The 15,823-nt window shown below is 50.2% G+C and overlaps 5 protein-coding genes across 5 annotated transcripts; 3 read left to right on the top strand and 2 right to left on the bottom strand.

Annotated features, from left to right (window-relative positions):
- The first annotated feature begins 864 nt into the window (after positions 1 to 864).
- LOC118990712 (histone H4) lies at positions 865 to 9,939 on the top strand. Its single transcript, XM_037051448.1, has 2 exons — positions 865 to 1,191; positions 9,928 to 9,939. The coding sequence occupies exon 1, from the start codon at positions 880 to 882 to the stop codon at positions 1,189 to 1,191; it is 312 nt and encodes a 103-aa protein (XP_036907343.1). The 5' UTR covers positions 865 to 879; the 3' UTR covers positions 9,928 to 9,939.
- LOC118990710 (histone H2B type 1-C/E/F/G/I) lies at positions 7,272 to 7,694 on the bottom strand. The gene has a single exon (XM_037051446.1). The coding sequence runs from the start codon at positions 7,665 to 7,667 to the stop codon at positions 7,287 to 7,289; it is 381 nt and encodes a 126-aa protein (XP_036907341.1). The 5' UTR covers positions 7,668 to 7,694; the 3' UTR covers positions 7,272 to 7,286.
- LOC118990709 (histone H2A type 1) lies at positions 7,968 to 8,426 on the top strand. The gene has a single exon (XM_037051445.1). The coding sequence runs from the start codon at positions 7,980 to 7,982 to the stop codon at positions 8,370 to 8,372; it is 393 nt and encodes a 130-aa protein (XP_036907340.1). The 5' UTR covers positions 7,968 to 7,979; the 3' UTR covers positions 8,373 to 8,426.
- Positions 9,597 to 15,750, top strand: LOC118990721 (uncharacterized). Its single transcript, XM_037051458.1, has 3 exons — positions 9,597 to 10,017; positions 14,193 to 14,321; positions 15,249 to 15,750. Exons 1-3 carry the CDS (start codon positions 9,610 to 9,612, stop codon positions 15,741 to 15,743), a joined length of 1,032 nt encoding a protein of 343 aa, XP_036907353.1. The 5' UTR covers positions 9,597 to 9,609; the 3' UTR covers positions 15,744 to 15,750.
- LOC118990711 (histone H2B type 1-C/E/F/G/I) lies at positions 13,904 to 14,332 on the bottom strand. Its single transcript, XM_037051447.1, has one exon. It carries the CDS (start codon positions 14,300 to 14,302, stop codon positions 13,922 to 13,924), a length of 381 nt encoding a protein of 126 aa, XP_036907342.1. The 5' UTR covers positions 14,303 to 14,332; the 3' UTR covers positions 13,904 to 13,921.
- Positions 15,751 to 15,823: the final 73 nt, after the last annotated feature.

Below are 15,823 nucleotides of genomic sequence, written 5' to 3'. Positions count from 1 at the left end.
CACCAACACACATAAGTTACTGGGCGCAGAGGTGAGGATGGCTAGATATTAGCCAATGAGAACTACAGGCTTTAATACACCGAGACGAAAGAGCAAACGCCGGGAAGAGACCTGGGCTCCCGTGGCGGGCGAGTTCCACCGCGGCCTCGCCTTCAGGAAGAACAACACCCTTTTGGTCAGATTTCCCATCTCGGTGTGGAGGGGCGGCTGACAGATTTTAGACTCCTGAGGGGGTGGGAGGGGCGGAGCGAGGGATTCAGTCGGAAAGGCTTTGCTGCGGGAACAGGAGAGGCCCAGGGCCAGAAAAATCGGGCCGAGGGACCTGCGTTTCCACTAAGGTGCGACTGTCTCCAACCAGCAGAACAGAATCAGTTCCAAATGTGCGAAGGGAAAAGGGGCTCTGTAATAAACTAGTGAGCTGACCACAAACCCCACCTGGGCAAGTTATGTTAACTCTCTGCACCTTGCTTTCTCCCACCTTTTTGTAATCCTCCCTCATAGCGGGTGCGTAAAAGAATAAAGAAAACTGCCTTTCTCCGGATCTTACCTCCCTCTCGGGTCACTTTGGCTCACATAAACTCATATGATCCTCTGCAGGTTTCCACGTTTCTAAAGGGACAAACGTCAGTTCCTTGAGTTTTAAGCAGCTAAAAATTCGGCAAATCCTGATCCAGGGACCCCGGAAGTGCGGCGGAAACGGGGGAAAGGAGGAACTCCAGGCGCGGTGACGTCATTTGGCGCTTGTTCGCTAGGGGGCGGGCCTACAGCCGGCGGAAGTTCTTGCGTGCCTCCCGTTTTCAATTAGGTCCGCACTCCGCGTATATAAGCAGGCTGCTGCTTCCCTAGGATCTGTTCGGTACTTGACTGAGCCTTGCAACCATGTCTGGTCGTGGCAAAGGCGGCAAAGGCCTCGGCAAAGGCGGCGCCAAGCGCCACCGCAAAGTGCTGCGCGACAACATCCAGGGCATCACCAAGCCCGCCATCCGGCGCCTGGCCCGCCGCGGCGGCGTCAAGCGCATCTCCGGGCTCATCTACGAGGAGACCCGCGGGGTGCTCAAGGTCTTCCTGGAGAACGTGATCCGGGACGCAGTCACCTACACGGAGCACGCCAAGCGCAAGACTGTCACGGCCATGGACGTGGTCTACGCGCTCAAGCGCCAGGGCCGCACCCTCTACGGCTTCGGCGGCTAAGTCACTCATTCCCACCAATTTTGTCAACACCAAAGGCCCTTTTCAGGGCCGCCCACTTTTTCTTGAGGAGAGCTTTGCACACATTTCGTGCGTTTGTGTGGGGAGAGACAGGCGGGATTGACTTTCGATAAATGGCTTTTTTTCTAGAATTCTGGGGTCTTTCCTTTAATAAATGTTTGGTCTATGGAACGACTGTGGTGGTGCCTGGCAGTTTTGCCGCCGACCTTTTTACTCTAGATTTCGGGAGTGGGGGTTCATTGAACCTACAAGTCACGTGTTTGTGCAAGGGTGCAGTTTCCCGCCCACAGAAATGCAGGTCGACTAAAATACGAATTCCCTGTAAAATTACTGCTTATTTGCCCTCGACGACATCAGGAAGGGTCGGCACACTTTGGATGCACCTCCCAACCCTTTGCTGGCAGGGATCAGACTGAGTGCGGTCAGCCCCAAACTCGGTGGGCTTGGGTTTAAAAGGAAGTAAAGCGGGCCTAGCAGCTGATTCTTTTCAACCGGGACGTTAAGTCCGAGGCTTTGCAGTTTGTAAATAACTAGACAAAGGGGTCGGTATTCTAACTCGGGTGTCTAAGTTCTCCTGAACCTGGAGGGCCTCACTTTGCATTTGTGAAGAAGCTCACTCCCGAGGTTACAAGCCATTCGCCTCCCTCCACTTTCCTCCCCTCTCCTCCCAGATCTCCACTGGGGGGGACTGGGTCTGCACGCTCGGGCTCTAGGGCTCCCCCTGCAGCTTCCGGGGCTAAGTCGTCCATTTTCCGCCGTTTAATCTTTTTCCCACCAAAGGCCCGCTTCAGAGTCACGCACAAATTTCCGTAAAAACGAGCCCCTTTTGCTTTGATACATGCGCAGTTAAAGCTGTCATAAACCAACTTTAGTTCAATGCTCCGGGTCTGATGGTTAGGCCTTGATAGTTTATTGTTGGGCCATCGTGTAGGGAGTGTAGGCTTGTTTGGACATCTCCAAGTTTCAGGTGGCAGCGAGGAAGTTCGCGTGACTTTGTCTGACTTCCCAGAAACCTTCGCTCTCGGTTTTCGAGGACTTGGAGTGGGAAGAAGTGTGCACACAGCTCCCGGATACCAGGGAGAAGTCTGGTTACACTGCTTGAGAAGTGGCAGGGGACTCTCCCTGCCTGCCTGTGTCCTCCGGCGGGTGGGGAGGGGCCTGGACAAAGGCGAGTCCGTGGGCAGACATGGGGTTCTCAGGCACGAGCCCGCTGGCTGGCGTGTGAACAACTGTTCCCTGCTATACAAAAGGCACTGGGAGAGAATTAGAATGCCCACGAGGGCCAGCTGGCAAGTGTTGTTTAGACTAGAGACTAGTATAGTTCTGACTTCTATATGAAAACTTCAAATACGTAGAAGAATACTGCTCAATGAATAACAATAGCTAAATGTCACCCAAACGTAAAAAATACTTAGCAAGCAGACAAATACTTAAATTAAGTATACACTATTTAAAAAATAAAACTACATAATCACACTTAACTAAAACCAGATACCTTAATATCTAATACTCACCTCACATTAAAATAGGGACTTTTTTAAAAAAAAAGTCCCTATTATGACCCAAATGTCTTGGCAATATGGTTTGCTCAGAGGTGGATCCAATTACACCTTTGGTTCTGTTTCAAGTTTCTTAATGTAAGTTTTTTTCCTCTTCCCCCACTTCAACTTTTTTTTTTAAACCTTGATTTGCTGGAGATCTGACCTGTAGGATGTCCTTATTCGTCTTATTTTCTGATGGGGTCATTTCATTTGACTTCTATCACCTCTGTGCCCTTCAAGGTAGAAGAAGTTTTCATGGATTGATTGAAATCATGTTAGTTTTCTTGTCTAGGAACAGTTTGTAGATGCTATTATGTACACCCAGTTGCACCATATCAGAGACACATGACGTCTGGCTTATCTAAATTCAAGGTAATAGCTTGATTGCTGGTTTAGGGTGATTATAAAAATCAGGGTTATGTTTAGGGCCAGCAAGTAATCTGTAGGGTGATATTTTGAGATTGGAAAAATCAAGTCATTTTAAATCTCATCTATCTTAAAGGTATGGATTGTAGTACTTAAAGAGGAAAATTATCAGATATTAATGGAGTGAAGGCATTGGTTTGAGCAGATAAACTTATATGAAGCTGTTAATTAAAAAAAAAAAAACACAACCAAAATTGAGTACACTGCATTGCACCAGACACTGGGATTTATATGCTTTGGGTATTATAACAGCGAATAACAGTGAACAAAACAACAAAAGGGCAGTTCAAGAACCGAGCCCTCAGGCAGATAAAAAATTTAATTAAATGAGTGTTTGCTCTGTGTTTATGATATGTGGGTTCAAAACTCACCCTTTTACAAGTGCTTTCTCCTGCAATTCTCCCTTTCTCCTGTGATTCTCAGGACAAGCAGAATAACGATGATTTCTTGTTTACAGAAGGGGTCAATAACGCTCGGCAAGGAGTATGCAGTAGAATCGGAACTTCTGACGTTAGAACCACGGGGAGATCACTCCAGAGATCCAGCGAGAGTGCAGACCCACTTTCTCCCCCGAAGGCGCTTACAGACCCCGCATATTTCGCATGCAGTTCCAGGGAGTTCTCAGGCCTCCTGAAGCTCATTTGTGGAACTCCACTTAAGAGCCCTGTGTCTGAGCTGGCTTTTCTCTTCCCCTGGCTTTCCCTGCTCCTGATTTGAGAAGCTGGATCTCGACAACACAGAGCTCTAATTCTGTTGCTGTGGAAACAGTGTTTACACAGTGATGTAGAAAAGATCAGCTCAGAGATTTCAATTTGCCCTTTTGATTTGTTCTGGTCCAAAAAAAAAAAAAGTGGATGAAAATGACATGTGCCACCCTGGGTAGGGCCTTTAGGACCAGGTGCAGTTTGTCATCGTGCCTTCAGCATGGTTCTGAGAATAAAGCAGACAGGCAGGTGGAATTAGGGCAGTAACTAACCCACAGTCAACAAGCATCACGAGAGACACGGAAACCTGTGTCGTAGTAAGTCACTGGGACTTTGTAATTATTACAGCCCAACTGCTTTTAAATGTACCGAGGCAGTGTTATGTCACACCTGGTTTCTGGGAAGGGCTGTATTCAGGAACGTGAAGTTGCCGGGTTGTCTCATTTGGCTACACCTATCACAGCCAGGTGGGTCAGTGTGATTGCACCCGGTGATGCCCCAAAGCATCCAGCCGTCTTCTCTCCTCGGTTCCTGTGTACTGAGTTGGTGGCCTTGAAAAATGTCTGAAGGATGCTTTGCTCAAATACAAAATGTTAGCTCAAAATGTCCATTATGTAGTTTACTTCATAATCATTCTGTTAATAATATCAGTAAGTGTGTCAACGATGCATAATAGAATGTAACTGCTTAAAATATGTGAAAGTGAGAAGTAGATGCAATTTTAGAACAAATAATCAAGGAACCTGCTTTAACCCTGCCCCCACCTTTGATTAGCTGGGCTGATTCAGAAATTTCTCAACTTTGAAATGAAGGGTTCTGTATAAATCACTGTTTTCCACTTGCTCCTCCATGGATAATATTAAAGTTTTCACTATTCTGTGTAAAAATGAGAAAAATAAGCTCTGTGTTGTAAGTCTTTCTTACTATTAATATTGAATTCAGCCCTGGCTGGTGTAGCTCAGTGGATTGAGCGCGGGCCTGCGAACCACACAGTCGCGGTTTGATTCCCAGTCAGGGCACAACCCAGTGGCCTGGGTTGCAGGCCACTTCCCAGCAGGGGACTCATGACAGGCAACCATACATTGATATTTCTCTCCTTCTCTCCTTCCCTTCCCCTCTAAAGATAAATAAATAAAATCTTAAAAATAAAAAAATAAAATTGATTTCAATTTCTTTGGCACAAATGTTCTAGTGTTTCCAAAGAGAAACTGGGTGACTGGTTACCTCTTGAACGTGGCCCACAACCCAGACAGGGGCCCTAACTGGGAGTCAAGTGAGCGACTTTTTGGTCTGCAGGTTGGTGCTCAATCCAGTGAGCCACACCCACCCAGGGTGGTAGTAGTGTTTCTTTTTTCAAGTCCATTCTTAGCCGCCCTCTAAACTGTTAGCAACCCTCCCTCGGTCTTTCGGGCAGCCATGGCTTTTCCTGGTTTGGGAAAAACTGTGGACAATCATTTCTTGATTGCCTTCGAGCTTTGAAAATGTAGCTGCTCTTCTGAAGATGATACTTCATTCTTGCCAGATGCCGCAGCGTGGTGAGGGACAGGGAGCAGGAGGAGAAAAAAAAGAAATGAAAAACCACTAAGCAGCTGTTGTGTGAGCTTCCAAAGACACTTTCTTACAACCTAACACATTGGCCTGTGGCATGAGGTGGCTCCAGTCCTAGTGCCGTGCAGGGTGGTCCCTGGAAAATCAGTGGGGCAGCAGCATGGCCTCAGCACAGCCCAGGGAAAGACACGGCCCTGGGGAGGGGCTCAGACTGTGAGGAAGGGTCTGCCTGGCTGTCCACACTGCCAGACAAGGACGCCAAGTTGACACCAAAGCATTCATAGGCTTTTTCAGGGCCACAGGATGCTGAGAGCACGTGTGGGCAGGACCCAGGGCACCGCCACTAACAGTGCGCCTTTGCCACAGCTAATGTTTGGGAGGACTCTCTGTGCTAACACACCGGCCCAAGTGCTTTGCCTGTCTTCTTCTAAGGACCACCCCAGCATCCCTGCCAGGCGGGAGTGGGGCATTATCATTCCCACTTTAGAGGTAAGGTAATGCTCACTGAGGGGCTCAGTAATTTGCCCAAACTCAGTATTCAGATGGGCGGGCAGGAGTGGATCATGCCCTGGGGTTTCCCCTTAAACCACACTTAGAAGAAGGAGAAGAAGAAGAGAAAAAAGAACACAGTGTTTTAAAAATGCATTTAAAATTTGCTTTGGAGAGCCAGAAATGCTGTAATTATCTGTGGGCCTCAGGCAAGTTTCTTCCCCGGCTCCATTACAAATGGAGCCACTCAGCGTTCGCAGAAGTCTGCTGTGTAGGCATTTGCAGAGACTCAGGTGCGATCGGTCTCTCAGCTCAGGTTTCCTCCACCGGGGGCCGCTGAAGCCCCTTCACACCAGTGCTCAGAGAGGGTGGCTTTGCTGCCAGGCGCCCCGTGTTCCAACCCAGACCTGATGTACATTTTGAGGATGCTTGGGCCAGTGTAAGGACTTCACTGGGTGTCCGGGAACACGTGTGTCTCCTGGCCACTGTTTTCTCTCTAATGCTCTTTTTCCTTTGAACCTGTTTCCACATTCCTGTGGTTGCCACCGGCCTCTTCCTTGAGAGAACGTCTGATAAACACTGAAAACAGTGCTTAGAACCAGGCACAGAGGCACTCAGCTCTCTTGTATTTATTTCTGTGAGGCGGGGGCTAGCACTCGGCCCTTCCCGGGAGGGACTATAGGATCAAATCAGTGACATACTGAGGAGCAGCCCAAAGACCCAAGGTCCTGCAACCCTTCTCTCTTCAAAGGACAGTCCAGGAAATTAAAAAAAAAACAAAAAGCTGAAAGAGAAAAAGCTTCCTGTGCACAACCTCCCTGTAGGGCCGGGAGGAGGAAGGGGAGCTACGGGGGAGCCCTCGGAGGAGCCTGTAGCTGTCCCGGGAGGCACAGTCCAGTCATTCCCCGATTTGGAATCCCAGGTCCTCTGGGAGTTTGCACGAGAGATACCTGCTCTCCACGGTCGGGACATTCCTTTGTTCCTTCCGCCCTCAGGTGGGTGAAAAAACACTACAGGTTGGTCAAACCGTTCCCTACCTGGCCCGAGCTGTTTAGGTACCGAAACATCCCAAGGACACTTTCGGCGAGGAAATCTGCAAAGACGTTAGTGGAATTGCGAGAGAACTGAAAACGGGCAATGCCCAGAGCCTCCAGGTGGTACAAGATTAAGAGCAAACCAAGCCGAAGCTGCCTTCCCCATACTAGTCAGGGCAGCAACTAAGCTAACAACCCACCTGTACACATTCTTTATTAACTACACCGGGAAGATATTTTACAGCAAGTCTGAAGAATTACAGATCTTTTGAGACAATGTGGGTGGCTCTGAAAAGAGCCTTTGGGGTTGGGAGACAAGCGGCTTCCCCGCGAGTCTACTTGGAACTGGTGTACTTGGTGACGGCCTTGGTGCCCTCGGACACCGCGTGCTTCGCCAGCTCCCCGGGCAGCAGCAGGCGCACGGCCGTCTGGATCTCCCGGGACGTGATGGTCGAGCGCTTGTTGTAATGCGCCAGGCGCGACGCCTCGCCCGCGATGCGCTCGAAGATGTCGTTGACGAAGGAGTTCATGATGCCCATGGCCTTGGACGAGATGCCCGTGTCCGGGTGCACCTGCTTGAGCACCTTGTACACGTACACCGAGTAGCTCTCCTTGCGGCTGCGCTTGCGCTTCTTGCCGTCCTTCTTCTGGGCCTTGGTCACTGCCTTCTTGGAGCCCTTCTTCGGGGCGGGCGCGGACTTGGCTGGTTCAGGCATGGTGGCACGAAAAAGAAAACTGCTGAAAGGAAAAGTAAGGGCAGAGCACGACGTGTCCTTTTTATATAGAACCTGGCATGCAAATAAGGTGATAAGGTAGATGCCTGTGTCTGATTGGCGGGTATTCAGAACAACGTCAGAGAAGTTGGCTCTGCCCAATCAGAACGCAAGAATAGTAAGTTTGCACTGTTTTCCGGTTAAGATGAAACTGCACTCTTAACCAATGACGTACCTTTTTCCCGCCCAAAAAAGGTTTATAAGAAGAGCCGCACTTTTGTCCTTAGTATTTCCTAGTACATTTACAAGCTCATCATGTCTGGACGCGGAAAACAGGGCGGCAAGGCACGCGCCAAGGCCAAGACACGCTCCTCCCGGGCTGGACTCCAGTTTCCAGTCGGCAGAGTGCACCGTCTGCTCCGCAAGGGCAACTACGCCGAGCGCGTGGGCGCCGGCGCCCCCGTGTACCTGGCGGCCGTGCTGGAGTACCTGACGGCCGAGATCCTGGAGCTGGCGGGCAACGCGGCGCGCGACAACAAGAAGACGCGCATCATCCCGCGCCACCTGCAGCTGGCCATCCGCAACGACGAGGAGCTCAACAAGCTGCTGGGCAAGGTGACCATCGCGCAGGGCGGCGTGCTGCCCAACATCCAGGCCGTGCTGCTGCCCAAGAAGACCGAGAGCCACCACAAGGCCAAGGGCAAGTAAAAAGTCCGCAGCGGCGCCAACGAGTCGAAACCAAAGGCTCTTTTCAGAGCCACCCACCTCGACACTAAAAGGGCTTGCTTAATCCACACAAGTTTCTCAATGACAAGCAGATGGCACTATGAAAGCACCAAGAAATAGGAAAGTATCCATTTGGAGAATCCCAATATAAACGAAGTCGCTAGTCAGCCGAGTCGAACACACACAGATACATTGTATTGTGTGAGCACCGGGGCCAGTGCAGCAGGTCCTCGGGGTTGAAAGGGAAGCTCTTGTCACTCAGTCCCCATTAGGGAAATCGAAACCGCCCACTCTTTCTAAAAAGACGAAATGCTTAAGTCCCCATGTGTACTTCCCTTGAACCTAAGGTTGTAGACACTGCCGCAAAGAGGTCAGCAAGCCCTCGTAGCTGTTGCCCACACTTTACACACCAAGAAACTAGAAAAAAATATGACAGTCTATTTTTGGCACCTCCCTCAGGGAAGGCAGCTGCAGCTCTGTGGCGGGACAGGAGTTCTGACCCGGAGCTGCGCGACTGGCAGGGTTGGGAATGGAGACCGTGCCTCAGCCCGTTCCAGTTGTGCAGCGACTGTGTGCGAGGTGTGTGCACACGCACAAACGACGTGCCCCCTGTATACCGAAGTAAACCTTCTGTCAGTTAAAATATGAATGAAAGGAATAATGGAACAGAGAAGTGACAGCTGACCAATCACAGGTCAGGGCGGGCTTTTTAAACGTTACTGGGGCTGGCATTCTTGATGGTGAATTTTTAGTTTGCCTTTTCAGAAATCAGGAAATGAAGCCCGCTGAAATCAACACGAAATGAAACCTCGCTTTTATGGGCTTATTTGAAAGTAGAGTATAAACCCACCCGAAAATGTTATTTTCAACTGTTAGTGGAAATACAGTCATTTTACTCAATAAAGCAAGCAAAAGCAATTAGATCACAGAGGGGGACCTAAGAACCACACTGATCTGCTCCCACAGAAGGTCAGAACCCACCTTTCCTCTGAGAACTCCAAGGCGGTTGTCAGCCGTGAACTTAACTGGAGGAGGTTGGAGGGTGGAGCTATTCATCTAGTTTCTAATAATTCACCAATCACCTCATTAACTTTTCAACCAATGGTTTCTTTGCGCGGGACTTTCGAAAAAGCACAAACCCAATCAGAGTGTTCCTGAGGATATATAAACGCTACTTCTTCCTCTTTTCAAGTCAGTATATTCTGTCACTGTGCTTGCAATGGCTCGCACCAAGCAGACAGCTCGCAAGTCCACCGGCGGGAAGGCCCCGCGCAAGCAGCTGGCCACCAAGGCGGCCCGCAAGAGCGCGCCGGCCACCGGCGGCGTCAAGAAGCCGCACCGCTACCGGCCCGGCACCGTGGCCCTGCGCGAGATCCGCCGCTACCAGAAGTCCACCGAGCTGCTGATCCGCAAGCTGCCCTTCCAGCGCCTGGTGCGCGAGATCGCGCAGGACTTCAAGACCGACCTGCGCTTCCAGAGCTCGGCCGTCATGGCGCTGCAGGAGGCGTGCGAGGCCTACCTGGTGGGCCTGTTCGAGGACACCAACCTGTGTGCCATCCACGCCAAGCGCGTCACCATCATGCCCAAGGACATCCAGCTGGCGCGCCGCATCCGCGGGGAGCGGGCGTAAGCTGTCCTCAGCGAGTGGTGACCTTGAACCCAAAGGCTCTTTTCAGAGCCACCTACACTTTTCAGTTTGGAGAGCTGTTAGCAAGTGAGTGGAATCGCTTCCTAAAACCAAGTGGTGGGGGCGGGGTCCAGTTGACGCAAGTGACCAGTTCAGAGCTTGTTGGAAATAATTGCAAATTCATTTGTGTCTTGACTGTGGGTGAGAAATGTCATAGCCAGCAATGCAGACCCCATACCTTGCCCAGGGGAAACTAAGGGACCTCCCTTTTAATGGAAATCCTGGACAGGTATTGACAGCATTTCCTGCTTTACTCCAAAAAAGGGCACACTCCTGAAACCCCTCGGAGCAGCGCTGGGAGTGTGCACTTACACAGCAGTGAGTGCTCCTAGCCTGGGATCTCGGGTGAACACGGGAGCTCGTCCGGAACTAGCAGGCCAGAAGCACAGAATCGGGTCTCCCAGTACTGATTCAGCCCAATTCAAAGGCTCTTCAAGGTCACCCCCCCCTTGAAACAGCTGTGATTGTGTTGATTTCAAGTTAGTTTTAATGGTGTTTTGAGATGTTGGTCTGAAATTGACTTGGGACATTCGGGTGGTCTGTTTTCCCTTGAGGTACTGGGTCAACCAGCTTGACCTGTTGATGGCGGGTGAGTGGGCCTGGGTGGGCCGGAGTTTCCTCTGATGTTTTCCACTCTAGACGCCCTCCCGGCAGCTTGGCTCCCCACAAGTGAGCAGGTTATGTGCAGAAGTTGCTTGCAAACGGGAGCTGTGCTGGCTGTGGGGAAATGGGAGGCAAATGGTGTTCAGGTGCCCGGGGGGAGGGGGGGGGCGGTACTTGGAGAGGGCCTGGGTTGCTTCCTTGGGTTTGAGGCAGTTGGGAAGGGGCCATAGTCAAGTGTGAAATTTGGGTTAGATTGGCACACAGATTATGAGCACTGGGGTACCTTCCCCACAATAGGTTGGATGTGGGGTGTGCGTTTTCCGATGACCCCTCCTACAGCTTTGCCCCTGCCCGCTTGGTCATCCATCATTGACAAGCCAGTGCTACGGGGACATCTTTGATGCTCAATTCTTGATGTCAGTTCCCATCCTCGTGTAAAGTGAAAAGTGAAGCAGTTTTGGCCTTCCTGTGAATTACTTGTCCTTTCACACAGAACCAGGAGGGTATTGTTTTTCTGATAAGTTACTGATAATGGATCAATCACGAGGATTTCTAATGAGCTCATTGGTAGCAGAACTGAAGGCAGTTCTACTCCCCGAGGACATTAGAGTCTGGTATAAGTTTGGGCATTGCTTGAACCCGGCTGGAAATGTGGAGTCTCAGAGCCACCCAGGGCCCCTCTATGACAGCTCCAGTTCCCCTCCGGTGATTCTCATGAAGGCCAGTTGTAGGAACTTATCCTTTAAATGGCTGCTTTTGGTCTCATGAAGAAAAGCAGCCTGCCTGTGGACTCTCTCCAAGAGTAAGCATTTGCAAACTGCATGTTTACTCCCACCACAGAATTACATGTTCTCTAAAGCAGTGGCCCGTGGCCATGGGCCTCAAAGACCATTTGACTCCAGTGTAGATCTGAGGTCTCAGTGTTGAGTGCCCACTGCAACTGGCATGTCTTCTAGGCAAGTTGAGAACAATCCACGAAGATAAAAGACAGGGCCGAGGCAGGTGGGATTGGACCTTGTGTACCAGACGGTTGCACTTGGAATACATATTAGAACCCACCACTGGACGCCAAACACCATCTGGCCTCGTTCATTGAACGCCTGAGTCTGACCTTTGAAGGTCTCCCTCTACATTCCAGGCATTTTCCCGATTTCCGAAGCCCCGTGCTGACTGCACGTAGCTACGTTTGGACTCCAGTGGCATCCAGCACAATGCGCCTCAAAATGATCACTTCACTCTAGAGTGATATCAATTTATTTTCTTTTCCATGGAAAGCATTCTTGCCAGCATTCACATGTCATCTGTGTTGTACTAGGAAGATTCAGCGTCCTTCTGAAGACTTAGGGACTCACCATCTTTCTCTCTAGTTTTACTCATGCTGCCTGTAGGAGTGACACGTGGCAGGGACTGCCCTGTCCCCCCAAATGGATTTTTCTTTCTCATTTAGTAATTAATTAAACACCCCAGGCTTCCTTTGCAGATAGGCAAGGCCATTATTTTTGGTCAATGGTTTTCAGCCCTGGGGGTGGGGGGTATTAACTGGCTTTTTTTCTTCTTTGAAGACAGAATATGAACGTGGTGGCTGAGGCTGGAGCAAACATCCTGGACCACGAGGCGGATGGAGCATATTAGGAATAGCAGGGTGGGAGGGTGGGACGCCTCAGTGCTATAGCAGCCTCCACATCCACCGCCTCACTGGCCATTTCCAAGGTCATGAAACAGACCATTTAAATTTCCTGAGTTCCATGATTTATTTAGTTTTATTGAATTATTCTTAAACACACCGCAGGAACTGAGGGGAAAGAGGCTGGGCAAGTTATCACATTTCAGATAGACTGCAAACAGGGAACATTTACACGACTTGAATCTTGGTTTTGTGTTTCACATATTTCTCCCTCCCCTTCGCTACTTCCTCTCCCTCCTTCCTGCAGGTGAGTTTCTTCTCTGCTGAGGGTGGAACTGAGAGCCAGATTTGAGGAGCAAAGAAGCCCAGTAGATGGGGAGCTGTGTACCTGGCCCTGCATTTCCGCAATAGAGCAAAGAGGTTGGATCAAATAACTACGATCTGCTGTTAACTGTAGACCATAAGTTGAAATTGGAACCCTACCCTTTCCTTTTAAAGATCATTTTTTTAAGATTTTATTTATTTATGTTTAGAGGGGAAGAGAAGGAGAGAGGGAGAGAAACATCAATGTATGGTTGCCTCTCGTGAGTCCCCTGCTGGGAACTGGCCTGCAACCCAGGCATGTGCCCTGACTGGGAATCGAACTGGGATCCTCTGGTTTGCAGGCCCGCACTCAATTCACTGAGCTATGCCAGTCAGGCTTTTTAAAATTTTTATTTTATTTTATTTCATTTTTTTCTGTATTTCTTGTCTTGCTGTCCCTTCCCTTGCCATCTTCCCTTACTCCACCTTCCCTCTAGAACTGCCTCCAGGGAAACTGAAACTTTAAGGGTAAGTCAATCCAGCTTAGGCCAGTAAATTAACCTGCAGAGGATGCTGTCCCCCTTCTTGGATTGGTCACTATCTATCCATGTTGGAGGATGGGCCCTCTGAGGGCTGTGTGCTGGCCTTTCACTAGTGCCCATCACTTCTCTGAATCTTAGTGTAGACAGACTCTCAGTAAGAAAACGCAGAGCCCTAGTCCTTCCACTGAGCACTTCACTTTGAGAACCCCAGGCACGCAGAGCTGCGTAGAGGGCTCTGCCCCAGCTCCCTAACTCCACAGGAGAGTCCACGAGGCTGGACCGCAGAGGCCAGTGTTACAGGTACCTGTGTGCTGGCTGGTCCAGATCTTTTGAAAATTCACAGCTGAAACTGTACTGTGGATGCTCAGCCTGTTCAAGGGGAGACTGACCAAGCAAAGAAATTCCCCCAGAGGCCTTGCTCTTTTCAGCCTGTTTCAGGTTTCCCTCTTTCTTATCAAACCCACTGGGGTCTTTCACAAAGCAGTCTAAACAGCCAATAACTTGCAGAAGGTTTGGGTTATTCTTTCACAGACCCTTAGTTCCCATACCACCCCCCTCCCAGTCCCTTACATTGATCAGAAACTAACCTCGTCAGGTGTGGTATCATTATGCACAACACTGACCTCTAGAAACTGCTCCTTTAAAAGGGTTTTACTCTAACTTATTCCAGCCACTCCACAACAGCATCCCGCACTGGAGCTCTTTACAAGAAAAAGTGAGTGGCTCTGAAAAGAGCCTTTGGGGTTGGAAGTCAAGCGGCTTCCCAGCAAGTCTACTTGGAGCTGGTGTACTTGGTGACGGCCTTGGTGCCCTCGGACACCGCGTGCTTGGCCAGCTCCCCGGGCAGCAGCAGGCGCACGGCCGTCTGGATCTCCCGGGACGTGATGGTCGAGCGCTTGTTGTAATGCGCCAGGCGCGACGCCTCGCCCGCGATGCGCTCGAAGATGTCGTTGACGAAGGAGTTCATGATGCCCATGGCCTTGGACGAGATGCCCGTGTCCGGGTGTACCTGCTTGAGCACCTTGTACACGTACACCGAGTAGCTCTCCTTGCGGCTGCGCTTGCGCTTCTTGCCGTCCTTCTTCTGGGCCTTGGTCACCGCCTTCTTGGAGCCCTTCTTCGGGGCGGGCGCGGACTTCGCTGGCTCTGGCATTATGCAGAGTTTTCTGACAGTAAAACCGCAGAGTGAAAGTCGAATGCAAGGCCGGCCTATATTTGTAGGGCTTCTATGCAAATGAATGCTTAACCAAGGTCACTCACTGATTGGATGAAACCATCCAGTAGCAACCTTTCAGGCAATCGTGGTGATTTCAAATCTACTTCCTCACTGACTATGAGGAAGTGGCCCTGAATTCTCTTCCTTAGAAAAGTGTTCATAACCACAACAGTGCAAAAAAAAAGTTTTGATAATCGCACTTATTTATGACCCTTGTGTCTTCCTCCACTGAGATCTAAAGAGACAGCATGATATAAATCCATGCCAGTATCTTTTCCTGTTGAATTAGTCACTAGGTGGCTAATGTTAGGGGAAAAAGCGGCTGGAAAGTAGCTGTATGTTTTAATCCTCAAAATCATGCTATTGAGACTCGGGGGTGGTCTGTTCAAAGCTGGCAACCTGTAAGCTTTCTGAGAATCAGAACTCTCACACTTGCAGGGCAATAGGGTTTTTGTTACTGGGAATGAAGTGTCTGATACCGATGCCAGTGTTGGTAGGAAGGTTAGAATTGTGAAATAGGGTGCTTGTTAGTACTGAAATAAAACATCAGTTAAAATTCAGAAGTTTTCTCAAAGGGCGAAACTGGACAGGATTGCTTATATTCAGACGTGTAGGTGTTAAGACTTGAGAAACCCTGAAAGTTACTTCCCTTTCTCTTTTCCCAAACTTAATCTCCCAAAAAAGATTAAGGAAGTTATTCAGGAGATGAAGCAAAACCATTTAAGGAATGCATAAAACTAATGCATAAAATACAGGGTGGTCAAGGGCGGAATAGTAAATTAAAAAATAACAGCACTTTCAATAGGTGACTTTTAAGGAACTGGTAGCCAATCACAAGGCCTATTTAGTTACCTAATTAATGGCGCGAAATTCGAACACTCAGGCCAATCAGGAGGAGTTTGACGTTATAAATACGAACCAGAGTAGCCAGAGCTTCAGTTGTGAACCTTGTTTGCAGTCGGCAGCCATGGCCAGAACAAAGCAGACAGCTCGTAAGTCCACCGGCGGGAAGGCCCCGCGCAAGCAGCTGGCCACCAAGGCGGCCCGCAAGAGCGCACCGGCCACCGGCGGCGTCAAGAAGCCGCACCGCTACCGGCCCGGCACCGTGGCCCTGCGCGAGATCCGCCGCTACCAGAAGTCCACCGAGCTGCTGATCCGCAAGCTGCCCTTCCAGCGCCTGGTGCGCGAGATCGCGCAGGACTTCAAGACCGACCTGCGCTTCCAGAGCTCGGCCGTCATGGCGCTGCAGGAGGCGTGCGAGGCCTACCTGGTGGGCCTGTTCGAGGACACCAACCTGTGTGCCATCCACGCCAAGCGCGTCACCATCATGCCCAAGGACATCCAGCTGGCGCGCCGCATCCGCGGGGAGCGGGCGTAAGCTGTCCTCAGCGAGTGGTGACCTTGAACCCAAAGGCTCTTTTCAGAGCCACCTACACTTTCAGATTGAAGAGCTGTGAG

Source organism: Sturnira hondurensis, unplaced genomic scaffold, assembly GCF_014824575.4.
Source record: "Sturnira hondurensis isolate 20B ecotype Veracruz unplaced genomic scaffold, ASM1482457v3 Scaffold0007217, whole genome shotgun sequence".
Lineage (NCBI taxonomy): Eukaryota > Metazoa > Chordata > Mammalia > Chiroptera > Phyllostomidae > Sturnira > Sturnira hondurensis.
This window is presented reverse-complemented; position numbering and strand designations above follow the sequence as displayed.

Excerpts from the sequence above, each read along its gene's own strand:
- LOC118990712 (XM_037051448.1), top strand. The coding sequence starts at position 880 with ATGTCTGGTCGTGGCAAAGGCGGCAAAGGCCTCGGCAAAGGCGGCGCC.
- LOC118990710 (XM_037051446.1), bottom strand. The coding sequence starts at position 7,667 with ATGCCTGAACCAGCCAAGTCCGCGCCCGCCCCGAAGAAGGGCTCCAAG.
- LOC118990709 (XM_037051445.1), top strand. The coding sequence starts at position 7,980 with ATGTCTGGACGCGGAAAACAGGGCGGCAAGGCACGCGCCAAGGCCAAG.
- LOC118990721 (XM_037051458.1), top strand. The coding sequence starts at position 9,610 with ATGGCTCGCACCAAGCAGACAGCTCGCAAGTCCACCGGCGGGAAGGCC. Across the intron at positions 10,018-14,192 it reads GCATCCGCGGGGAGCGGGCG|CTCTCCTTGCGGCTGCGCTT; the intron begins TAAGCTGTCCTC and ends TACACCGAGTAG. Across the intron at positions 14,322-15,248 it reads TTATGCAGAGTTTTCTGACA|GCCAATCAGGAGGAGTTTGA; the intron begins GTAAAACCGCAG and ends TCGAACACTCAG.
- LOC118990711 (XM_037051447.1), bottom strand. The coding sequence starts at position 14,302 with ATGCCAGAGCCAGCGAAGTCCGCGCCCGCCCCGAAGAAGGGCTCCAAG.